This window comes from Scomber scombrus, chromosome 6 (assembly GCF_963691925.1).
Source record: "Scomber scombrus chromosome 6, fScoSco1.1, whole genome shotgun sequence".
NCBI lineage: Eukaryota > Metazoa > Chordata > Actinopteri > Scombriformes > Scombridae > Scomber > Scomber scombrus.
In genome coordinates this window covers 28370153-28397473 of record NC_084975.1, presented here as the reverse complement: position 1 = coordinate 28397473, position 27321 = coordinate 28370153, and the positions used below count along the sequence as shown (strand labels likewise).

At 41.7% G+C, this 27321-nt stretch overlaps 1 protein-coding gene across 1 annotated transcript; it reads right to left on the bottom strand.

The window, feature by feature from the left end:
• Positions 1-9206: 9206 nt before the first annotated feature.
• On the bottom strand, positions 9207-24960 carry slc7a5 (solute carrier family 7 member 5). Its single transcript, XM_062420189.1, has 10 exons — positions 24193-24960; positions 21635-21760; positions 14031-14136; positions 13716-13760; positions 13469-13592; positions 12720-12823; positions 12410-12506; positions 12123-12272; positions 9634-9811; positions 9207-9517 (listed from the first exon to the last, which is right to left on the bottom strand). The coding sequence occupies exons 1-10, from the start codon at positions 24788-24790 to the stop codon at positions 9471-9473; spliced, it is 1575 nt and encodes a 524-aa protein (XP_062276173.1). The 5' UTR covers positions 24791-24960; the 3' UTR covers positions 9207-9470.
• Between the last annotated feature and the right edge of the window lie 2361 nt (positions 24961-27321).

Below are 27321 nucleotides of genomic sequence, written 5' to 3'. Positions count from 1 at the left end.
TTATTGTACTGTTATTTATTGAATTAGATTAGAGAGCAACATTCACCGCACACACACAGTTTGGATTTGTGATACAGATATTATGGCCTCTTACTCTTCCTACTAAATTCAAAATATTATAGCCGCTAGTTTCATTGAATGATGCTTTCATTTTGTTGTCCAGGACATAATCTTTCTTTTTCTATGTTCATTTCATGAGTTTACACATGCATAAAAACACCTGATCTTAAGATACATTTTTGACTTGGCTTGATTATGGATGCATTATAACATGTCAAAGATTCTCAGGGGAGTAAAGATTTTTAAAGAAGCTGTTTATACTTTTCAAGTGTGCCTTTAACAGCTTTAAAAATTTACAGTAGAGTGTAATAAAAGTCAAAACTGCAGAGGACTGTAACTATTTCAAAACAACGAGCTAAAAGAGGCTAAAATAGTCCTTTAAATAAATGAGTTTTTCTTGATTGATGCTCCATTTCCCTCCCTGCTTAAAACCATCTTATCTTGCATCTCAACCAAACATGGCCTCCAGGTGCACAAAAGAAGCCTTTACTTACAACAAACACTATTATACACAGGTGAGATCCATTTAAAATACTGCCATAAAAAAACCCTGCTACTGTAATGAATCATGGCGCTCATTGTTTTCCTGCAGAACAACCTCTTTACACGATGACTTGGCAGCTCATGAGGTCTGTATATGTGTTAAATAGAAAAGTAGAAACTGATCCATCTCATCATCTGGTATAATGGATGGGATTTAAAAGTTGGCCACAGAGTGCTGTGTCGTAGAATCTACTCAACCTGAGGAGGAGATCAATCAAATCTTCATAGCATAAATGACACCTCCAGCAGTTTCTCTGTATTTGGGTCAGTGACAAATGAGGGTTGGCAAGTAGAGACATTCAAAAATGTATTTAAAAATGTTTTAAAAGCAGCATCAGGTTTGTTAATATGTATATTTTGTGTTTCAAACGACATTTGCAACAATTTTGCTCCTGAAAATGGGACATTTTTGCCATAATCATCTAATATATTGTCTCAAAATGGATTAAAAGCAGTATTTTTATACTTGTTCCACAAGAAAAGAACATGTGCAAGTTATTCATATGTTTATTTTCAAATTTGAACCTTTTTATATTTGACTAAACCACATGGAAACAAAAAAGTAGCATCATGTCATTGACCCATTTTTGGTTTTGCAGCATATGATGTTCACACACTACTGAACCAGTTTTACCCTCAAACATGTTAACCACCAACAGCCACTGACTGCATTCTAATTTCAAAGATACATTTTTCATTTAATTACAATTCACTAAAACTTTGAGACAAATTCCAGTATAACAAAACTCACTCCATGTACACTTATGAATATACTATCAAATATACTGTACATCCCAGCAGCCTTTTGTATTGTCAGGGTTCAACCACGTCAGCACATTCATGCATCATTGTCTTTATGAACTGTTAAAGAAGTTCCTCCCACTAATGATTTTCATTATCTACCTCATGTGAAAATGTTGCTCGTCTTCTTTTTTCTGGAACCTTGTTACCAACACTAGTGTGTTTTCTGATTGTCAGCAGTAACACAGAAATTCTACATCAGTCATGTTTCATATGTGTGTGCTTCACTGTGTTATTTCATTGTGAAACTGCTGGTCATTTGTAACAGATGCACACAGCTGGAACAGAAAAAACACCATAACACTGTTCCCAGTTCCCCAAACCTGTTTACTGTGACTACTTAGCTAACACTGACATTCCTCTTTCACCACATCATTGTGATGCACATTTTCAGACATGTCATTACTCATCAGAAGTAGGGCAGTAAACCAGCAGGCCTTGTGTCCACAGATACAACTAAACCCAAGTGTGAATGAGAAGTGGCAAAAACACCCAAAGTTTACATGAAGAAGAATCTTGCTTCTCGTTCTTTCATAATACACTAATGAATGAGTGAGCCTCCAATATGCTGCGATTTCCTAAAAACGTTCTTTCACAGTAACCTCGTTTGTGACGGCTACATAGCTTCAAGGCGGCATTAGACTCTTCCATGGTGCGGTGGGGAAAGGAGAGTAATTATAAGCACATCAGGGAGAGGTGCCGGGTTATTAGAAAGCAATTCCAATGTAATAAAGGTAACGCCTAAATACTTTCTCCCAACCGCAAACTCGGATGTTCATGTTTGTAATAAAATTGGAATACACCCATATTTACACATCATGCACATCTAAAGGCCGACCAACTCTATTATAACAAGTGTGGTTAAGCATCCGATCTGCCCAAGGTGATTAACATTAAATCAATAAAATACAGGAAAGAGCAGGAATATAAAGGCTATACTTTATGCACATTTATACCATAACTTATTCATTTAACTGTACTTGTTGTTTGTTTTTTGGCCATAAGTTAGTGTGACAGTATGTAGTGGGTTGGACCAAGTATGGGGGGATTTATTATACTCAGTTAAATGTTTGGTTTAGTATTCACATGATTTATTCTTGTTTTTGGTTTATGAGGATTATGCTGTGAATGATGTGTGGTAAACAATGTTGACTGATACTAATATAGCATTGTTAAGTGCCAGTTGGTATAAGGTAAAGGACACCCCTGCAACAAATATGGTTCTGCCTAATAAATTGAAGGGCCTATTTAAAGGGAAAGATGGAGGTTTAGAGGAGGGGAAATCACAGGATGATTAACCCTAACCCTAACCCTAACCTGGAGACACCTTTCTATTTGTTGTTACACTGGACAGAATAAACCAGGTTTTACTTAGAGTATGAGTCTGCTTCCTACCAAAGTAGCTGGGAAGGTCCTAGCTACTTTGGTCAGGCTACATCATCACAAGATTCATCATCATGAACATCAGAATCAACATCACATATGTTCATAAAGTCAATCATAGCACGCTTGAAAAACAAGGAACCTTATAGACTTGTACCTAGATGGGTTCACTTTACATAAGAATGTTAACAAGATCAAATAACATGAAGGAAAATCTGCACATTTTAAGATTTTCAATTGAGTGTGTCAGGATGTAGAGATAGGAACCAATAAAACACCAGCACTCGAGTCATAGCTGTTCACACTTTTACTTTTCACCAAGGATCTATAAATATAAAAACAGGAAGCCATCATGAAATCCAGACATGGCAACACAAACAAACAGCCACACGACTGTCATCAGTTTCTTACGCAACAGTGTTGGATCCCAACTGATGAGTGGAGGTAACATCAGGTTTTTAGCAGCTCAAACCAGAGAGACCACAGACTAAAATACAAATCAAATAACCAAAACTGGTCTAATTTCATCAGGAAAATCACATGTTCATGTAGAAATGATCACATTTAATATACTGTAATATAGAAAGAAATTACGTTTTCAGGGCCTTTTTTTTCCAGTTCATTTTTGTACAGACTCTCATGGTGCTCAGGGAATGAACCTGACTGAACCTGCATTCTCAGACTGCATCCAAACAATCCACAACAGTTGCAAAAAAAAGAAAAAAGAATCAGTCCAGTTGAGTTTTAGACAGAGATCACAGAGATATGCTGTTGTCATGTTGTCTTGCAAATAAAGGAGACCAGGTGCTCAGTTCCTACAGTCAAAAAAAGGGAGGATGAAACTTCCTCTGCACATGCTCAGTAGGATTCCTTCTGTGCCTGTACAAAAAGCGAGCAGGATCATTTCAACTCAGCAGTTGATTTAAAATCGTATTCTCTCTTATTTTTATTTATTTAATAATTTATTTGATCTTCTCTTGTTTATATGACTTATTACTATTTTTTATCGTTCTTATTTTCACTTGCACACATTAGTCTCAGTTTCTTTTTCTAAATTAATATTGTAATATTTTTGTCACTTGTTCTGTCTTATTATCAGCTTGTCAATCAACTATAAAGCACTTTGAACTACACTAACCTGTATATGAAAGGTGCTATATAAATACAATTTGATAATAATTAAGTAACAATATTAGACACCACAGCAGTAATGTGATTACTTGGAGTTGTGCTTTTATTTGTTATACTTATGTGACTTATTACTTATTTTTTTAAGTGTTACCATTATCCTCAACCACTGTAACACTTTGACTTCTTGCATTAAATGTAATATTATAGTCTTGTCCTTATTAGTAAAAATATAATACCCGTATTATTAATTAGTGCACATATATACTGTATGTCTCTTATATCAAAAGATTATGAGTGTAGTTCAAGTGGTCTGTGAGTTAAGAAGGAAAATATAAAACATGTTACAATTGCCCTCATTCACCCCCCTACTCAATTAAACGTCTTTGTCCCGTCAGGTGTTCTCATATTTAACCTTTAGCATGAGGCTGTAAAAAAACTGATCACAGGTCAGTCATCCACTTCCACCGCAGCCTATATAGTGAATGCTCAGAATACCTGAGAGGATTAACTTGTTTGGTTCTGTGAACATTCATCATGCCAGTGCCATGTTAACCCCAGCAACCAACCTTTAAAAGAGTCCCGCTTTAATCCCCCCCCCCCCCCCCCCCCCCACCCCCCCCCCCCCTTCTCCCAACACAACAGTTTACTGCCAGTGCACATTCACACGGCCGATTATTCCCATAATCAACAACACTACTGCCGCGTGGAGCGATGTGAAATGCCTGATTATTCTGTTAAAAGCACATTCTGACAGCAGAGTGTGTATTTGTAATTACACACACTTTAAATAGATATAATGAGAGACTCGTACAGTTTGGTCTTTAGTTTATTCTCCGGGATAAAAACATGAAATACAAAAATCATACAGCTTATTAGGGTTAGGGTTAGGGTTAGGGTTAGAATGAGGTTAGAAAGAATGAGGTCAAATGAAAGTAGCAGCACAGTGTTGCTCTGTTATCATGCTCTCATCACACCTTTTTTGTGAGTCAACTTTTTTCTTTCATTTCATTCAAATCATATCAATAACACATAAAAAAAAAATGAATATGTCACATAAAAAACTACAGAAATGTAATGATCAACCATTGCAGTTCCAACTGCCTGCAACCCTTTGATGGATACTGATGGAGGAGTATGAGGAGACCAGGTGAAGGCTGGGAAAAGGCTTGGAGAAGTACAGTGCAGACACCACACACGGCAGAGATCACACACACACACACACACACAAAAACACGGAGCAAATTGGACCTTCTATCCCTTTGCTTTTTCTCTAACTCACCCTGAAAGATGCTTAAAAAAGCCCCAAAATCTGATGACAAATATCAGCCTCCCTGCAGAACTTGACGAGAGGAAGGATAAAAGAGGTAAAAAGACGGCAAAGTTAATATGACAGCGTAGGCACCAAGGAGACTGATCATCACAGTTAATATAATAAAGTTACATTGGTTTTATTTACGCAGGCACTGTCTCCAAATCAATGATTCTACATAGAAAAATCATTTTAAACTATAAATAAACAATAACATTTCTCATATCTCACACATTTGAAAAATAAATCTCAATATGTGCACGAAAAGATATTCTGTGAGTAAGAGAGGTAACGATTCAAAGCCATGCTAGATATCTGTGTTTGCCGTGATGTGAATGAAGGATGCTTTGTGTGAGGAAAAAAAGGAAAAAGGTCTGATGGTGAATAGAGAATTGAGTTATTCGAAAATCATAGTCATCACAGAGTAAACAGCTGATTACAAGTTAAACCAGACAAGATAAGAACAACTGCTTCCACCTGAGCAGCTCATTGTTACCAAGGCAACAACAGAGATAAACTCACATCAGCATCCCTGTTCTCACGTTATATTATTCAATCAGGGTGGAGGAAAATGCAAAACAGCTAGACCAAAATATGAAAATGCAACTTGATTCCAGACGATATAAAAAGCTGTAGTTGGTTGCAGATCTTTTGAGGGGCAGAGGCTCAATTTTTAAACACTAAACCTAAAGAACAACACTGCATCACAGCGATTATGGAGGTGGATGTGAACATGATACTGTTGTTTAGACTGAATCACACACCCTACCTCACACACTCCATACAGCATTCACCCTGATCCTTTGAAAGTGGAGGTAAAATACATACGCCAATGTCAAACAGAAAGAAAAGACTGATGAGGGAATTAAGAAGAACATGCAACTGTTTTTCCAGATGTTACTTTAAATAAACAGCTGGCAGGGTGCTGCTTTAATGCTTAAGCACAGTGTTTTATATTTGGCAGCAGTAAAGAGCAATATCAATTTTTTTTAAAAGGAGGTAGACGGAATAATAATGTGGAGGATCACTTTATGATTTTATAAAATCATTCATAGTAGTTTTTTTTCTAAATATGGCTCTTGGGTTTTTTTTATTTTGACTGTACACTAAGTAGTAAGTAGGGGGGGTGGGCCTCCCCATGCAGGACCTCACACAGTTTCAGGTGAGGCGCAGTGAATGGAAGTGAAAAAATTATTACATTAGTTATCAAAAGGAGATCACATAGAAAAGCCTGAATGTGTGTGTAGTTAAAGGGATTTAGTACATTTTGGGGAATTTTAGTTTTTTAGCACTAGAGTCACAAACTAAAAAATGCATTTTTTAATGGATTTAGTGTAGTCTGAAGTTGTGTCAAACTGTTATATTAGGCTATTTTGGTTCAATTGTTGAGCGTCTATGGGATCAAATGACATTATCATGACTTATAATCTATTATTTTATTAATCTAATCTAGATGATTTTCTCAATCAGATTAAGTGTAGAAGCAAATGATTGATGAATATATGTACTGATAAAGTGGATCCAGGCTTTAACTCCTTTGTTTCCTTCATGGTTTCATCCACTAATTGAGACTGACTTAAGCTCTGAGACAAATATAAATACAAATACTGCTAAATATGGTAGTGTAGAGTAGAATTACATTTTGATTGGCCAAAAAAAAAAGCTAAAAGACTTTAAAGCGGTGTGCAGAGCTGAGGGGAACTGCTGAATCAGTCAGTTATCTGTGGCTTCATCACTATGACCAACATCTTTCATATTACACTTATTTCATCCATCACTAGTATAAATATATCAATTACAGCAGATTTAACTCAAATCTAAATGAAAGCCACTATGTTGTATTTTTTGGAGTGACTATACTTGGTATTGTTATTAAAAAATTTAAAACAAAAATAAGAAATGAAGGTGAACAAATGAGACAAAAAAAACAAAACACAACAGAACACATGAGTGGAAAAAAAACCCTCAGTATTTATTTGTAAAGCACTTTCCACAAAAATGCCCTGTAAACAAATTAGAGGGACTAACAACAATAAACAACATTGTTTCCTAAAAATAAATAAATAAACTTTCTACAGTCCTATTCAGGTTAGTCTGCCATCGTCTGTGTGCGATGGCTGGAGTGTTAGGAAGGTTCTACCTCTAAAACATAAACATTAACGTCCCCTCCCCCTCCCCCTCCCTATCCTCCCTTCCCCTTTCCCCCCTCCCCCCTGCATCCACCGCCGCTGTCACTATGGCGACAACTCTGCCGCCTCAACAGCTATCACACTGTCCCTATGGAAACAATTCTGTCTCGGAAACGTGTCGTTTTGGTCTGTTGCCACGGGGGACGGTCCACGCTAATGATGCAGCACTAACTTTTCTTTTTCTTTTTTTCTGTGTGGAAAATTAAAAAAACGAAACAACAAAAAACATGAAAACTGAAAATGTTCTCCTTCTGTACTTCAACCAGCCCCCCCCCCCCCCCCCCCCAATTTCCTCTCTACCGCCTCTCCACCGACTGAAGCATAATGGTTCATAGTCTTTGACCATTCACCCCCACAGAGCTCCACTCACGTTAGACGCCAAACACACACGAGAACCCACGCACGCTAAAATACATCAAAATGTAACAGAACATCTGTGTTTGAAACCATGAAACATTTACATGTGAGTGACAAGTGCCTGTTAGTCCAGAGGGACACGTCTAAACTTCACCTGCCTGTGTCTGAGGAGATGTCTGAACCCTGACCTTAACACAAACATACACACACACACACACACATTACATTTAAAAACAAACATACAAAGGAGCATCAGTTTCTCTCGGTCACTGTGCTCTAATCTGACACTGTCACTGTCACTGTCAAATCTCTTAAATGCGATGGAGGTTTTAATGGCGCTCTGGGAGCCGGGCTCAGTACGCAAACATATTGATCCCCAAAGTGAAAAAATGAGATCACTGACCCCAAAAAAAACAATTAACAGCGATATACTACGATGAGAAAGAGGTGGACTGCCCAGTGAACGTCGACCCACATTCACACTGCTCTCTCTTCCAACACCCAGAAATCCTGTGAAGTGACATCATTAAACTGCATGTGGAGCTCTGAGGAGCTCAGTAACACATTATTGGGAGATTTAAGTTTGGACATTTTTCACAACATCCACACAAGTGAGAAAATATTAGAAAAAAAGAGCTTTAAAGGGACATTTCAGACATTTAGTATTCCTAACGCGTTTCATTATAATTTACTGACTAACCCACTGGATATCAAACAGAAACCAACACACAGAGGTCTTCATTAAAACGTCTCACTCGACTACCTACAGCAGCACTTCTTTAACCACACCGGGTCACAGAGGTTAACGGAGAGCGGGACTATAAAAAAAACTGAACAGACGGGGACACTTGCGGTGACGGATGCTCTGAAGCTGTCCGTCTAGCTTCCGCCGCACATCAGCTCGAGCTCAAAAGACGGCGACAACGCCGACAATACGAGACTTCCGACTAAAAGTGCTTAAGATTTGTAAGGGCTGCAGGACCGAAACGGCTTCCTGAATACTAAACTACTCTTGCTAAGCGATGACTTCTACTCGAGGGCAGAATTTGGTTTGGGAAAAGCGAGAAAGTGGATGCTTGGGGGATGTAGAAAAAAAAAAAAAAAAAAGCTCCCGGTTGCAAAGGCTTTAGACTTGAGAGGTTTGTTTACAGCCACGACCGCCGCAGCTGACATGTCCGACTTCATTTGCCACATAAGGCACGACTTGCTACATACGACAGTTTTGTGGTGAGGGAGGATATTTTTAAACGGACATACTCAGAGAAATAACAGTAGAATTAAAACAATTCATTGAAATGCAACATAAAAAACAATAACAATACGTAACAGCCTACAAAAGGATAGTTAGTGACTAATAATAGTCAAAACTCGTGTAACAGACCAAAAGAACAACAACATAAGAAAAATGATTGAGGACACAGTAGCTTCAGACGTCTGCATGTTTCTGTCTTGTCAGGTCCTTATTTGCAACCCTGTAGAGAGGGAGTGTGTGTGTGTGTGTGTGTGTGTGTGTGTGTGTGTGTGTGTGTGTGTGTGTGTGTGTGTGTAAGAGAGTGTGTGAGTGTGTGTGAGAGAGAGAGAATAAGCTGAAAGGGTTCAACAGACATCATATTTCATCAGCTGTGATGTAAGAGCTCAGAGGTCACTGTTGGTGCAATCTTATTGGCCGCTGGCTGCAGGAAATGTGTTGAGGACTCCTAAGGCACCACCTCCATCGCCTTCTGGCAGAAGGCCGTGGTCGAGTCTGCAACACACACACACACACACACACACAAATGAGAGACAATTATCAACAATGTCTGATCTAAAAAAAAAAAAGAAGAGCTTTAGAAACTTTTTTGGGTTGTCAGATGTACTCACAGATTCCGTTCAGCATCCACTTGGGTTTGTTCTGCCACACCACTCCGACCATGTAGAAGGGCACTCCAGTGGCGATGATGCCGAAGCCGATGGCGCACTCCTTCGGGGTCTTCCAGATGGAGACGATGATGAGGAAGAGGCAGGCGAGCACGAAACTCAACGGCAGCAGAATGTTCACCTGCGGGGAGGGGAGGAGGAGGAGGAGGAGGAGACGGCAGGATTGGTAATCAGTGTGTGTGTATTTATGAGTGAACAAACAACATCTGACATTAAAAGGGATTGATTTCTGCGATCATTCAAACTGTATGCATGGACACAGAGAGGGCAGGGAATGTTTTCCATTCGTTTAGCATGTTGAGATTTAGAAACGTAGCACTAAATGTAGAGTGCAGCTGAGGCCGATGACAATGCCATTAGTTTTGCAGGTTCTTGGTTATAAGTCAGTAATGGACAAATGATGTTCGCTACAGCTGACCCTGAGAGGGACTTGAATGTCTGCAGCAAATTTCATGGTAATCCATCCGATAGTTGTAGCCAATAAACGGCTTCCAACTTGGTGGCAACAGGCTGGGGAACGCCCTCTCTTGTTAAATCATGCTTAAAAATGCCCCAGTGCACAAAACCAGATGCATATATGAATGAATTTGACTTCAACCCATTCACAGATGTCTGCACTGATGACCGGAGGCTGTTATATCTGCAGATTAATACTCAGGATTTTGAACTGAGATCATTTTCAGGAGTCCACAAACTTTTGGCCATGTAGTGTTTATTTAAATCTAGACTGAATGTGAACTGGAGGTGTCATTGATCTTACCAAGGTACTGATGTAAAGTTACTTTTAACTAAAGAGGATTTAAGGGTAAATTTAATTGAGTGCGGCTCGGCAGCTCTGCTCCAAATCTGCTGAACAGCAGGAATGCGACAGACAAAGAAAGGAGAAAGAAAGAGAGAATGAATTAGAGTGGGAGACTGAAAGAAGGAGATGGAGGTCAGCTGAGAGACAGTGCCACCACTGTCCCACCAGACACACACACACACACGCACACACACACACACACGCGCACGCTGCACTGGGCCAATAAATCTATGTGCCTTTCACTTCACTGTCCTGACAGACTCTGAACAACACACAACGCCGCGCCAGTGAGCGGATGAGTAGAGTCAAGGCGCCCATCAGGCTCTAATAAGGGATTCACACACACATAAACACACATACACACACACAGGGTATCACAAGCCAAAGCTTACACACTCATTCAAAGAAAGTGCAACAATGGCACAATACAATAGTCCTCTGTGTGTTGGGGAGTCCTGCAGCAACTGGTCTAGTCAGGAGGTACAGTGCTCTTCCTCTTTGTACACACACACACACACACACACACACACACACACACACACACACACACAACAGGCCTGAACACCAGCTGACAAGCATCCAGCTTCTCTTCTGTCCTTTAATCTCCCATCAGTCTCTATTCATCTGGGCTCTGCTGAATGGATCATTGTTGGTCGCGTGAGACAAAGAAACATTTCCTGCTGCCAAAGATAACTTGAGTGGGAGTCGATGGTGACAGGCGAGATTTAAAGTTGACATTTTATGCTTTTTGTGGTTTGCTGTTATTTATGTGCAGTTATGATGGTGGATATCCATGTTCATCATGGTCAAAGTTCCAAAACTTGAGGTTAATGCATGTAGAGTCCAAAGTCCAGGCTTCACCCTGCTCTGAGTGCTTCATTTCCAAATGTTATCGGACCTAATGGATCAAATCCTGACAGTAAAAAGAGTAATTTCCTGGGGCTGTGATGCTCAATAAATGTATCTACCATTTTACAACCGCTCTATTTCCCATGACTGTGTGTGGGGGAAATTGATTTTTAGGCCCCTGTTGCACCTGTAGGTTGTAATTGCACGGTTCGGCCACTATGTCAAATTGGCGCACTCCCGTGGGCTTGGTTTGTATACCTAACCTCCCAAGTGGCCAGAAGGAACTGTGAAGCTTACCGCTCAATCAATCGAAAGCTAACCAATCAGAACAGAGTGGGCTCATCGCGAGGGGGGTCTTTAAAGAGACAGGAGCTAAAACGGCCTGTTTCATACAGAAGCTGAAGTGTAGGGGCTGCATAAAGGGACAGAAGAAGATAAAATGAGTTTTTTGAACTATGACTGATGCAAAGATACACTAGTGGAGTCCCAGAATACAAATATAAAGCTGGAATTGGGCAGAGTAGGTCCACTTTAATGTCCACTCATCTCAAAACTGTCTGTGTGTGTCTGTACATCTTCATCTAGTTAACTTTTCTACTCTTTAATATTCATTCTCTTCTCATTCCTCAGTTTTCCATCTGTATTAATTTAGCCACTGACTGAGTTGTGGCCGATTCAACACACAGGCACTTTAAAACACACAAGTACCTTTTGTTACTATGGGTAATCTACATCCCAGTACTGTTTGTTTCCTGTATTCCGATAGGCTAGATTGGCTCACCTTGATTGGTCGCTCCAGTTCGGGCTTCTTATAACGTAGCCACATCATCCCGATGATTGCTAAGGCGATGCAGAGCCAGTTGAAGAAGCTGAAGAAGTTGATGACGGAGAAAATGTCGTTGGAGAAAGCGTAGAGTAGCGTCATCACACACTGGGGAGAGAGAAACCATAGAGTGTGCAATGAGAAAAAAACAAACAAACTCTGACAGCTCAGATATCAGCTGCAGAAGGTAGTTTGGACTTTGTTGCTAGGAGAGGTACAGTGAATTTGAAAACAAGAGTACATACAGTGAATATGAGTGAGGGGAGTGGGGTCAGCAGTGTGGGGTGGATCATTGACAGCAAACTGGGCAGGTGACCTTCCCTCGAACCCACAAAGAATAACCTGAGAGTGAAGGAAAGACAAGGACAGTGAGTACAAACCCATAAGTGATTCAAATTCATACATTTGGTCCCATGACAAAACGTGGATGCTTTTAAACTCTCCTCTCCCCAAAAGCTAGGAATGCATACACACAGAATGCTCATGTTTTTTTTCACATGCTGTGTGTGTGTGTGTGTGTGTGTGTGTGTGTGTGTATTTATATGTGTGTGTTACCTGGATGATGTGAACAGAGAGCCGTTGACTGATCCAAAGCAGGACAGACCTACAAACACGGGGATGATCCACGCCATCGGACCCAGGTAATAGTTACCAAAATCCTGCAAGACACACACACACACACACACACAGGCTTAATAAAACATATTATATTTACTACTGGAATAAGTCCATGTGCATATCCATGTTACATCCAGAGGGACACTGAGGCAAATGACCGATGATGCAGTAGTGATTTATTTTTATGTCAATGATTTCACCTTAAAGTTCAACATTTCTATTAAAATCAAATACTAATAAAAGGTCTGCAGCATTTTGTCATTAAATGCATATACATTCAGTAATGACCTCTCTGCATATGATGTCATTCTTGCGCTGGAGACAGTTTGCTTTCACACGTAGGAAACGATGCAGCGTGTGAACCAGCTTTAGCTTTTTTATTTTATCTCTCCGATTTCTGCATCTAATTTCCTGCTGTTGTTGTTACTAATTCATATTAAAAAAAGTATGGGGTAGCTTCTACTTTGAAGAAAGTCACAGGAAATGCAATGTCGTTGTTACAGAGCTGCAATCATTTCCACAAAGTAAAATGTGGTCATTTTGGAGATCTGTTGACATCGGATCAGTTTTAATGTAGTAGGTGGGAGGGGGGGAGGGGAGGGGGAGGAACAGCCGCAGTGAGCTGTTTAAAAAGGGAAGTTAATAACAACAACATTCATTTACAGCGCACGGCTCCAAACACTCACCACAGCCACCGCCTCAGAGTCGAGCATCTGTTGAGGGCTGAGGGTGGTGAAGTACGCCAGGTTGGTGAGAACGTACACTACGGTCACGATGGGCAGAGAGATGATGATGGCGCGAGGAAGGTTTCTGAGGAAGACGAGCAGACGGAGAGAGGTTAAGGATGGAAGCGCCCGTCCCCTTCGTCCACTCTTCTCCAAACAAGTCTGTGTGCTATCTTTACGGCGTTGGAATCAGTTCATTGATACTCACTTGTAAGGCTCGATCATCTCCTCGGTGACAAAGTTCAAGTAGTTCCTGGAAGCAGAAGAAGATCAGTCGTGCGGTAAAAACAGACAAACGACACAAATCGATACATTAAAAAGGATGACGGATAGGTTGAATTTCAAAACTGTGTTAAAAACTTAAGATGCTTGTTTGGTTTAATAAATGATTAGACTGACCAGAATGTTAATGATGTACAAACATCTGGGGTCACCACCAAATGATACGATGTGGTAATTCTTAATAAGTCTGATCCTAAATGGAAAGCTGGATAGTGATCCAGTAAGTAATGTTTTAACTTACCAGCCGCCATAAGCGAACAGACCACTGTAGAGTGCCAGGCCGATGCTGCCGAACTCGGTTTTGGTCCCCTTGAAGGAATTCTCTGGAAGAAGATACTCTATGTCGCCTGGTGACGACGGAGAAAAGAGGAAGAGGAGAAATAACAGTGAAGGAGGGGTTAGGATGAGGAGAAAAGCCCAAATCAGCCTGTCTGAGTTATTCCTCTGCAGGCAAGTTAACGAGTCAGTCTGGGACAACCTGAGCTTTGGAAACCATAAATGAAACAATGATCTGTGTTTGAACTGAACACACACACACAAAAAGCTTTAGTGGTGGTGGGTGTGAGGGGGGTCAAACAGACATTCAGCTCAAATCCGTCTCAGTATGTGGATCAAGCGAAGGACTTGCAGAATTTAATGGAGTTCAGACAGGCTGAGACGCTCAATAAGAGGCCCAGACTGTGGCGTGACCCCGCGGATCCACCTCAGGCGGGGGACAGTCACAGTGAACGCTGACAGGGGGCACTATAGGGAAAAGACGGAGAGGGAAAGAGAGAGAGAGAGAGAGGGAAAGAGAGAGAGAGAGAGAGAGAGATCCACACAGCGAAAAAGCTGTCGGTTTGGTGCCTTGCTCAAAAGCAGATCAGCTGTTGTTGCGTTAGTATTTCAACCTCATGGATCAGCCGCTGGGAGGATTTACGCCTCCTCTCTTCTCTGACCTCCAGGTTCCTGCTGGTTTGATGGGGGGGGGGGGAATCTGTGCTGAATTCCTGATGGAGCAGCTCCCCCACAAACACGTACACACATTCTCAGACGCAGCGACGGTTACTAAACCAACAGCCCCGGGCAGTGTTGGTACTGGGAGGGTTAGCCCTAAGCCACTATGCAGCATGGGAAACGTCCGAGCCGTCTGTCTGTCTGTCTGACCGACTGACTCGTGTTCTGCTCCTCCCTCTAAACGGACAGACTTGTGGATGTTCTGCTCCACAGTGCTGCTCTGGGTCCTGGTTTGGACATGGGTGGTATAGCTGATGTTCTTTAATAGTTTGATGATAAACCGATAGATATTGATATCAGTATCAATAAGGGCTCCACACTTACTTACACTCTGTATATATAATGACTACAATTTCCAATAATAGTATTTGGTTACGCTTTAGGTTCATAGTGCTCAAAGCGAACTTGAGTTGAGCTGAGATGACAGATGTTTGGCATACAGACGCACTCTGTCTGGCAGTAACAGCAGGTTTGACATGTCTTGGAGGAAGTGTTTGACAGATATCAGACATAACATGACAGAGATTACAATATCTAAGACGCTGAAATCTCACCTGCTAAATCGTGTGTTTGACAGCTCAGCTTGGTTTTATTGCTGTGTCAACAAACTTAGGCCTTGTTCCAGTAAAGGTATGTTTATGTGTATTTGTATGAAACTGACGAGACCACAGTTCACCGCAGGCCTTGGTTGCCCATTTCTCTACACAGATACCCAGCTCTGTATCATCTGTGAGGCTTGAATTCAGTGGAACGCCTGATATGATCGTAACCTTTAGGAGTTCTTTTACAGTGGAAAAGTGCTGCTCTTTTCCTTCCTTTTAAAGCCTGCTCAGCCTTTGTTTTGCGAGAAGTGATAAGAGAAAAACAGCTTGTGGACAAACACAATCACCTCACGTGTGAGTCATCACGTTTTAAAAAAAATCCTCCTTCTCCCTCTTTGTGTCACCTTTTCTCACGCCTCATTCTTTCCCCCCCTTCACTGTCCTCACCTTGCACTGTTCCACTACGCTGGTTGGGAAACACTCAGAGCTGTGATAAACTGATCACATGATACCGGTGCCAGGCAGTGAAAGTGATACACACACACACACACACACACACCCACACAGAATGAAATATGTATGAACTATGCAGAACACACACTAGCAAGGACTGAATGAAAGAAAACTGGAGTTTCTTTCCTCTGGTGACCCAGTTGAAATTGGCTGGGTTTAATAACAGGGAGTAGACGGATTTAGCTTCTAAACGGAAAAAAGAACAGAAAGGACTGTGTTTACTGTCACTAATTTGGTGCTCTTCTATTTTACCAAGCATATGTCTTTAGAAGGAATAGTTTAACATTTTTCTCTAGGGTGAGCCCCCCCCCCATTCAACTCCTGGCTTTAACTCCATACTGAACACACAGACAATGTTTTTACAAAAATGTGGAAATATCCCTTTAAAAATATATCTAAAAACTTCCTTCTCAAAGGTCTTATCTTTGTCAGTTTTTCAATGATGCTGCCTCAGTTTAAGTTTAAATATGTTCAGGTGAAATTCACAGAAAATGATGAGATGCAATTTAAATGATCATCATTATTAAAATACACACGTGTAGGATGTGGATAAGAAATGAACTCTGTGTTGCTTGTAGGATTTTGTAGTCACTGGTTGCACTGAGCTAACAAAAACAGTTTAAAGGATTACCTGTGTCCCCGATTCTCTGCCCACTGTAATAATAGCAGGCGGTGGGGCTGGGATTACAAATTACCACCCTCCACATGTCACCTCATCAATACAGGGAGCACTTGGTGAGAGTCCAAAAGGCTTTGATTTAAGGCTATTATGGTGCATACCTGCAGTGACTGAGTTTACATTGAGTTTAAAGAGACGGTGGATCAGAGCAAAGGCATTACATGGTTTATGCCCACCTCTAAAGGCTGAGATAAAATGGAGTTATGCAGGTTGACTGGTTCAAACTTAGGACACTCCCATTGCACAAACACACACCTTATATCCATCAGCACCTCAGAGAGAGCTGTGCCAACCACTGACTCAACCAAGGAGAAACCAGTGAGGCAGAGAGTTTACATGAGAAAAACATGTGTGTCGATGATTGTGTTGCAAGTAGACAGAGAGACGAAGAAAGGGGGGAGACTAATGGAGCGGACAAGAGACTAGCCTATTTTGTCTTCCAGACGGTGCGGGCGAGTGTCAGATTGAGATATCTCAGGTTTACTGCAGCTAATCAGATTAAACTGCTCTCTAATCTGAGACACCAGCAGGCTCTGATCTTATGAGTGCGCACACACTCACACACACACACACACAGGGTGGTGAATACAGGGAGCCAGAGAGTGCTGTGACAGCCAATAGGATGTCAGCAATGGCAGGTGAGTTTGTTATTGTTATCACAGCCATACACCCAGTCTTTGTCTAAAGCTGGAGGTGTTTCAGATAAACAGTTATTAGAAGCTCTGTGATGAAAAGGCCATCAGATTAAATGCTAGCAAAGGACTAGAGTTACAAATGAGTAGGCTTCAGGCTACAACCACACACATAAACAATTGTTAAACAAGAAGTGTTTCGTTCAATTTATGTAGATTAACATTACTCGGAGAATAAAAAAAGGCGGATGCAGCTCCTGTTTGTACTCCAGTATGAACTGCAGGAGGGCTGACGGAGCTGAAGCTTGTTATTTGGTCGAGATCAACGGGATTCATCTTCATCCGCTGGACTTGTGTGAGGCTAGACAAAAGAATATGTTGAACAATTGAGTTACTAGCGATTCATTGAGTGGAAAATCCTTCTAACTTTGGGTTTTTAGACAAATATTTGTGATACTCGTGCGTTAATCCCTCACACACACACAGCATGTTTCAAGCTGCTGGTTTAGATAATCTGCTACTATTTACGGAGCCTTTTCAGCCAATCAGAGAAGAGTGAGGGCTGATTTATGGTGGCTAGACACCTTTGATAAATGTCACTCAACAGAAATGTGTCACGCACCTGGAGAATTTGTCACAGACACCGTTGATTTCATTGTGTGATGTGATTGGGTAGTGTTGCTAACGTCGCCATGGAGATTCAGTAGTTTTCACTGAACTTCCTTATTGATATTTTGGGCTGCAAATTTAGATAACTTGTAATGTCCTTGTTTAATTAGTCCTGGTCCGGATCATATAATGTAACTAAAGAAGCCAGCTTGAGGATAGTGTATGGTTACCATGGAGACAAATCAAACCTTTCACCAAAGCATAAATTAAATCAAAGTAAGCGTCACAAGATGCGCAACATTTTCAATCATTATGAGCAATCGCTGGCTTCATGAGGCCTCTTTGTTGCCATGGTAACTTTGCCTCTCCCTCCTTTCAGTCCCCCCGCCTCTTCACCTGTCTGACATCATTACTTTTGGCGGAGGAAACAAACTTTTTCATGAATCTGACTCCACACTAGCAACTACAACTAAGTCATTCATCAGCGACAGAGAGACTCCCTCCACGTCTGAACAATTCTAGTCAGTGTTGAAGTCCTGTTTGTCCACCAGTCAGCTGATCTGCGACCTCTGACCTCTGACCTCTACACAAACAGACAGACTGTTCTTCCGCCCACTATGTTTTTGTGTGTGTGTGAGATGAAGGAGAAAACTTGTGTTGGGACATTGCATTGGGAATCTACTGCCAGCAGGTGCTATAGGTGAATTTCTCAGGCTCTGTCATGCCTGATAGTAAAAACTGGTCCAACTGTGTTCAAACTCGGTGACACAAAGGAGATGTAAGACTTTGAAAACCTTTAAATGCTGCCAGTGAGTGACCTACTTCAGAAGAAACGTAATATTTAATCAAAGTTCTGAAATTAGAGCCAGACAGAGTAATGGTGACTGTTAGGGAACCTGAGGGCCAGTTGTACGTCTTTTGTAGATTGTTTAAAATGGTACTAACAGACAGAGTGTGTTTGTAGGAAGAAAATAAATACTGTAGGTTTGGTGTTGCACTTTGAGTTCAACTGACACTTATGAAAAAACTTTAGAGTACAGGGGTCAACATCAGACGTGAAGTCAAAGGCTAAGAGGTGATGGTGAGGTCTGGGCTGCAGACAGCTGGAGTAAACACATTGCTGGTGTGGTCGGCCGCTCAACACAATCCCCCCTCAGTCTGCATGAGCTCCACTTCAGTTTAAACTCTGTGACTTCTCCGCAGGCGTCCCTTCTTAAACGACTAATTCTGGAGGGTGAATGCGTAACAATCTGATAGAACAGAACTTCGACAAATTTACAAATGCGTCCAAAGCCGTCCACATCTGGCTGCTCATCTGTAACGCCATTTTCTTTGCAACTATCTGTGAGCCTGTGTCTTGCACTGGCTCATTCATATTCAACGCACATGGCTTGGCACAGAGTGAGTTGACTTCCCTCTTTTTAGTGGGTTTCCTCTCAGTGTTTTTCAGAATCAACAGAGCGCAGATTCGCTCTCATCTCATGCTGATCTGGTGTACCGGTTTTGCTTTTGGAGGACAGCGGAACGACGGCCTCGCTGCAGAGACGGATAGGAGCACAGCGCGCCGTGGCTTGGCAGCAAAGACGCAAACATGGGAGGGGGGAAAAGGGGGGTAAGCCTACAGCTACCTGGTAGAAGTAGGAGGAAAGAAGGTATTATGCCACCTTTAGTATGTGGGACAGTAAACCATAGAGGTGATTAGTGCCATTTCTATGACAAGAAGTCTTTTCTTTCTGGAGGGTCTCATCCTTCCTGTAGAGGGCAGAGTTTACTTCCTGCTGTGATAAAATACCTTCTCCAACAATCCCTCCACAGTCTGTTAATTCAGAGTAAAAGGGACTCGGGTTCTTGCTCGTTCAAACTGACCGCCCGAGTCTTTGTGTGACTCAGATTTCTTGCGGCTAATGAGAAGACTTTCCAAATGAAAGGCGCTGTGTTCTGCTTAAGAGCCATTGTGTGCTTTTCTTTTCTCTGTGCTATCCTCCTGTTTTTTTGTGGGGGGGGGGGGTTTTGGCGGCGCTTCACACCACGCCGTGGTCTTAATGAGAGTTCGGCCCGACTCCAGAGAGCTAAACAGCAGCTACTCAACCTCCAGGGATTCACCACTCAGATGGAACAAAGACAACAAGACCCGGCTGAGATTAACTTTGGCCGGACCGGGACTACGATGCCGGAGCTCGATCGGATAGGCGGGGGGGTTGGGGGGGTGACGTGGGTTCAAACTGAGAAAAAGTTCACGGGTCTCAGCCGTCAACTAAAGCTTATTTGTCTTTCAGGATTATCTTAATTAAAACATTCTTTTATCATTCATCTTGACTTTAGAGCAATTGTGTTTCGCGTATAAGATTATAGTCGTCGTGGTTACACCGTCACAGAAACACGCGCAAACTGAGAAATCTACTCGAGCCGCTTTAAATGAATCACTACTTTTTTTTTAAATGAATGGTTTAAGTTGCAGAGACTGAGGCTGTGTGTTTATGTCAGAGGAGGAGACGAAAACATATCAGCAGGAAAACCACACTGCAGAGGGAGTACTGTTCAAGAAGGGGTTCTGGTTAAATTAACCACTTCCTGTTTCATGCCACGTGGCACTAACCACACTGAGAAAAAATTAAGCATTTCCTCTGGATGAGTTTCTACACATACTGGGTGTATCTGCTTTGAGGACAGCTGGATGTTTGGCTGTATTTCTGTGTACACTGTAAGCCAACTGGTACTTTAACTGGCATCTGCATAAACAAACAACAACTTGCAAGAGGCATTAACCCCAAAGGGTGTGTGCTTGTTGCATTTATACTCGTCAGGAGGACTCATCTTTTATTATTATTACTATATTCTACACTGAACCTTTCATAGGCATAGAAAACACATTTGATTTTAACTCTTTTTATAAATTCAGTTGTCGGTAAGATTTATCTGTAGTCTCGAGTGATTATTTACTTCTTTGATCATGTCACTGACTTATATCAGAACCGAAAGAAGTGCCTCAGATTGAAATTTTGGTTGATTTGGTTTGATCGGTGTGATATGAAAGTCCAGCTTGAAATAGTTTTCTAAATGTTGCTTTTAGATACATTTTAAAGCATACCCGGTTTCTTTAGAGCCATTGCACCTGCTTTCATATGTGTGTATTCTCAAGTATTTGCTGATTTTGTGTAAGTATAAGTATAATACAAGTATATGTCAAAATGTGGCCGGTGTAAAGAAATCAACATGCATTCAAAAGAATAAATGATATTAAGGTCACATGCTGGTAGAGCTGGAGTGATATTAATACAATATTTCATTGTGTCTTTAAAAGACATTCCTGCACACCTGAGTAGTCCTTGTGACAGGTGCGTCGGTGAAGCAGGGGTGTATTAAAAAGAGAGGGACTTCCACCTGCACTCTGTCTTCACTAGCTCAATACAGATATTTGAATATATACATAACGTTGCGGTTGTATGCCAGTGTGCAGGTGTCCCTTCTTTACGTGTCTATAAAATGTTTTAATGTCTGTTTTAGTTTCTCAGAGTCAAAGGTGACGTTTTCAGATTTCTTCTTCTGTACAAAACCCACAGATACGATTTTACCATCAAACATGCCAAAGAAAAGCATTAAATTGCCACATGTGAGAAGCTGAAAACAAACCATCTTTATCATTTTTGCTTCAAAAAAAGTGACCAACGGTTTTTAGATTAAGTTTTGCAGCTCTAGTGTTGATATGAAAATCCTCTGGAGCACAAACTGTATAACTGTTGGACGGTGTGTCACATGAGTCGTGGGGGGTGGGGCTGTTTAAACTGAAGCATCTCATAGGAAACTGGTTTACTTTGCTGTGTACAGTATATTGTGACTGTGTGTGTGTGTGTGGTCGGTGTCGGCGCAGGGGTACCTAGGCCAATCCTGACGAAGCCGATGATGATGATCAGTCCGAGTGCCAGGAGCTTAGCCGCGGCAAAGAAGTCCTGGACTCTGGTGGCTGCCTTCACACTGTAGCAGTTCACGAAGGTCAACAAGACTGTAGAGAGAGAGACAAAGCCAGAGAGTGAGAGAATGAGAGAGTGAGGGGCCCGCAGCTTTACAGAACGACTCTTTACTGCTGTCTTCTATCAATGACATGATAAGTTGTGTGTGTGTGTGTGTGTGTGTGTGTGTGTGTGTGTGTGTGTGTGTGTGTGTGTGTGTGGAAGCTGGATATGAATTCAAAGATATGTTAAACAGATTCTTCAGGGGATCAAATCCTTTTCACCGTACCCCCTCTTTCTTTCACCCGCAAATGTACAGTGCTGGTATCCACCCACCCACCCCTCCCCTTCTCCTCCTCCTCCTCCTCCTATACCACACACACACACACACTCCAGAGATGTTGAAGTGGCCCCACTAAACCCTGGACCACATTAAAAGTGATTAACTAAAGCAGCAGGTCCCTTCAAAGCCCCTAAATTAGGTCGGGGCCCACAACAGAAAGACGAAACAGAGCACAATGAGGCTCTGTGTGTTATAGAGACCAAGACAAAGAGAGAGAGAGCTGGAGTACAGTGGACGGTCACACACACACACACACACACACACACATACCTGACAAATACTTGGGTATATATATATGTAAGTACATAGAGTGCACAAATGTACCCATGTGTGACTTTGACAAACCCCCACAGAAAAGGGGTCAAATGGAACAATAACTCACACAAAAATAGACCTATGGATGTATGTGTGTGTGTGTGTGTGAGAGAGAGAGGGGAGATTTGGCGCTCACCCTCACAGTGACCCTGACAACCCTACTGCCAACACCACAAGCATGCGCACACACACACACACACACACACACACACACACACACACACACACACACACACGCACACGCACACACAGACACACAGACACACAGACACACACACAGACACACAGACACACACACACACAGATAAGTGAGCCTTTCAGTCCGCAGCTTTGTCATGTGGTCTCAGCCAGGATTTAGCCTTCAGTCAATATGAAGATTAGGAATGAGGGTTATTAGCCAGCACCTCACACACACACACACACACACATTAATATGTATGTATACAAACTGTCACATGTAACAATATTCAGCTAGAGATGGGGTGTGAGGTGATATTTGTAACAGGAAATAAAAGAGAAAAGAAACCACCAGCAGAGGCCGAGGCTAACAGGCTAAAGCAGCTGAATAATCCAGAGTTAATCTTGTTAAGACACCTTACAAAACAATGTGTTTGTGAAACAACAAACACACATTTTAAACTGACCATGAACTGTCTGCAGGCTAAAACAAACATTGACTGAGTTTAAATGCAGCATAACAATTATGGTTGAATTGAATGAAATGATTTATTTTACATGGAGGAATCATCCTTCTTTGATGGAAGAGGGTCATTTATTAGCACAAGATGTGTTCTGAGATAAAAGAGACTAAAACTGTCCCCTAGTGGTGATTAAATGAATATTATAACTCAGCTTGTTGAACTTGAAAACAGTTCAGCTCAGTTTCTATGCTTCACATATTTGGAACACACTGCCAGAAAACTCTTTTAAATGTGGTTGCTGACTAAATGTAATTTTTTTTTTTTTTTAATTCTCTACACTGCACTGTAAATATGTATTCAACTGTTTTGTCTTCTATTTCTTATTCTATTTTTGCTTATGTTTTTTATTTTATTTAACTCATTTAAAATTGTATTTAGGTGTCTTTTTAAATACTTATTTCTTATAATGTTACGTTATGTTAATTGTCTACTTGTTGTTTAATGCGCTGCACAACTAAACTTAGCCCGCCAAATTCACTTCAATTCATCTTATTAAACTTCTATATATTAAGTCAATTTCATACTTGACTACATTGTTCCTACGCAGTCAAATACACAGTGTTTAGGCTCCTAATATTAGCATCTTTAAAAGCTTTATACCGTCATTACTTGTTAGTTTGAGAGTCATTCAAACAGTTCATGAACACATTCATTCTCATAAAAAGATAATTGTGTTTCAAAATTAAACAAATTCACTAATAATTTCATATAAATACGTGAAAACTCAAGTACGTGTTTACCGTAATTGATATCACACTTGACGTCTCGAGCAATTATTACACCTGGCTGACGTAACAACGCGACGTTTTTCACCACTGCGCGCGTGGATTGGTATGATAGGTGAAGTGTGCGCGCGTGCCCCTCATTAAACATCTCACGCGACCCCACATACATTATTTTAATAATACAATGTGTGTGGGTGTGTGTATGTGAGTGTTATAATGTTGTATATGTCTCCTCCGTCACACACACAGGAAGTTTCATTGCATCACTCTACACACACACACACACACACACACACACACACACACACACACACACACGCACATACAATAACAATAACCCATGAAGTTGCATCATCTATGGGCAGCATGGCTCAGCATGGCCCCTTGTCTCGGCTACTCACGGATGCAGAGGCAGGCCACCAGCTTCGCCCCGTTCTCCGGCACCGGACACACCGGGAATATGGGTTTGAGGAGGTAGGTGGCGAAAACGTAGGCGACGATGTACTGTGAGGACGGCCGGATGATGAGCAACTCGATCCAGAGCTTGAGGAAAGCCGGTAGCGAGCCGTACACCTCCAGGATGTAAGCGTAGTCTCCTCCAGACTTGCTGATGGTGGTCCCCAGCTCTGCGTAGCAAAGGGCTCCCACCGTGGAGAAGACCCCGCACACCGCCCACACAATCAGGGACAGACCCACTGAACCGGCCTCCCTCACCACGCCGGTCGGGGTGACGAAGATGCCCGAGCCGATGATGGTGCCGACGATGATCGCCACGCCGTTCATCAGGGTGATGGTTCTTTTTAGGACAACCGTGGTACCCCCTCCTCCTCCTCCGCCGGCGTTGTTGGGGTCCTTGTTAGCATCGCTTCCCAGTGCTCCATCCTGGTTGGTGTCCCCCTTCTCCCCGCCGTTTACAGGGGAAAGCATCCTCTCCGTGACCTGCCTGTCCTCCTCCCTGTCCACCGGGGAGTTAGAGTTTCTCTTTTTTAAGCCCGACATCGTTGGTTGAGTTTCCTCTTTCTTCTCCTTCTCTGTGTCTGTCTCGGTCCGGTGTGTCGCCTGATGCCGGCCCGGCTCAGCCACGAGGAGTCCGTCGCGTGTGTGTGTGTCTCTGAATCTATGTATGTGTGTATGTGTGAGTGTGTGTATGACTGTAGTCTGAGCAGCGTGCTTTCTTGGCTCGTCTCTACTCCATCGGCTTTCAAAAGAAACTGTGACAGTTCCTCCCCTCCTACACCAAGCCCAGCCCCGCTATCTCACCTCTAATACCAGCGCCGCTTTTGTCTTTTACCTCCCTCTAGTGGTCAGAAGTGAAATAGTCCACTACACCTCCTCATCCCACATAATGATAACTAAAATAAAACATAAACTGAGGGAAAAAGGTAGATAGTTAAAATCAATTAAATTAATACTCATTTGAGGAGGATTGAAAACACTGAAATAGATACAGGACCAGAACTTATTTGATAGGAAGTTAAGTTTAAAAAGGTGGGGGAGTTAGAAGCTTGGCTCTAGTATAGTCTATAAATGGTTGCCAGATTCTCACATCTTTAACTTTATTATTATTATTATCCCAGAAGGAAATTGGTGTAAAGTGTGCAGACAAACCTTAATATACACAATACAATAAACTTACACACAAGAAGAAAGAAAGCAATCCAAAATCTGATGTCCACATGACACACATCCTTCGTAAAATACATAAAAACTACTACACAGCACCGTCCAGCAGTGCTCATGGAACACCAATGGTTTATTATAAAGCACCAAATCACAACAGGGGACTTTTCATATAGAGCAGGTCTAGACTTTAGGCTACTCTTTCATTTACAGAGTCCCCAACATTCCTCCATGAGCAAGCACCTGGTGACAGCAGCAAGGGAAAATTCCTCTTTAAGAGGAAACCTCAAGTAGAAGAGGGCTCTAGGGGGGTGGCCATATGCCTTGACCGGTTGGGTTGAGAGAGAAAGAAGAAGAGGGAGACAGAAGAGAGAGACACAGAGAAGCACAACAATGATAATTATAGAAATATGACTGCAACAGTAGCAGATAATATGATACCTTCCACTGTGCAGTACTGACTCTACTACTGTGAGTACCAGGAGAAACAATCCAATTCTTTCCAGCAGAGCATCCCAAACTAGCTGGGCTAGTTTTGTGGTGTCGTAATCTCAGAGTAAGACTCTGAAAATAACCAGAGGGGAGTCTACGCCCACAGGAATGGGGATCCAGAGCATCTTTTGTCGTTTACACACTCTTCAAAGCATTAAATGACCCGATTTCTCAGCAGAGACAAAGGGAAAGGTCTGTGACTCATCATGAGTGTACTACAGGATGTCACTCATTCATTTAAGGAATGTAAAGTTTCTGCCGCTTTGCCACATCCATCCTAAATTGAATTTGGTTGGAGATAAAAAATGCAAAATGATGAAAGTGAAAAATCAGCCTGTTATCGTGGTAATTCCAATATTTAGCACAGTGTTCCCACCACTTTCCACTGTTGTCGGATGAGCTTTTTTTTTTTGTTTATTTGTCTTTGCACTTGGCTCCCAGTGGACCAAATTTAAAGTGGTTGTGTGGCATTCAAATGGCCTTTAATTGGATGTTTGGGAAACAGAAAGAATTTAGCCCTGCGTCATTCTCTCGAATTTGGCGGGAAGTTTGTGGTTGAGACAAAGCGCCACCTTTGCCTTTGATCAGACCAGAAAACAGATTCCGTAGCACAGTTAGTGCACTGCCAGCTTGTGTTTGTATGCAGTATTTAAACCAGTTCTATGGTGCCTCCCTAAGGACAAAACACACAAGAGTAAAAACTCCAATAAAATTCCACCCATCTGTTTTCTAAGCCTTTTATCCCACTCAGGGTCACACAGAGCCCATCCCATCATACACTGGGAGTGTGTGGCAACATGATCGCTTGCTTTTATGCTCTACATTTGTATTTTGATATATCTGTTCACGTCGGTGCTTTCACTCGAGTATGTGTTCTGCCTTCAGGGGCCCTGAAACCACGCCTCTATTGCATAAGAACCCTTCAACATGCCCAGAAATCACAGTTGTGCAATAGTCCTTTCATCAATTCTTAAATCATTTTTATATAATAAAAATGTTTTAGTCATTTCAGTTCCGGCAAAGTAGACGTCAAAGTAGGCCTGACATTAAAATTGATCATTTTAAAGGGTTTTAATAAGCAGAAATTCCATCCTTTCAAATCCGAGTGCAGGAAAGAAGCCACAGGAATGATAAACATCTTTCTGTTTATACATTAAACTGTTAGCAGAAGAGTTTGTGCATGAAGGTGAGTTCGAACCCCACAACAAAGCTTGTAAATGCTGCTCAAGCAACTGCACCCATAGGATGTTTCAGATTTTTGGTTGAACAACAGAGATGGAGGTTGCAGCACTCAAGACAATGATTTTTAGTGTATGATTGCAGCATGGCCTCGTCTAAAGGCCGGGGTGTTGAATTTGAGAAAGGGAGCTGCTTGATTGGACTGTGAAGTGTTATTAGAGGGGATTGCACGCATCAAG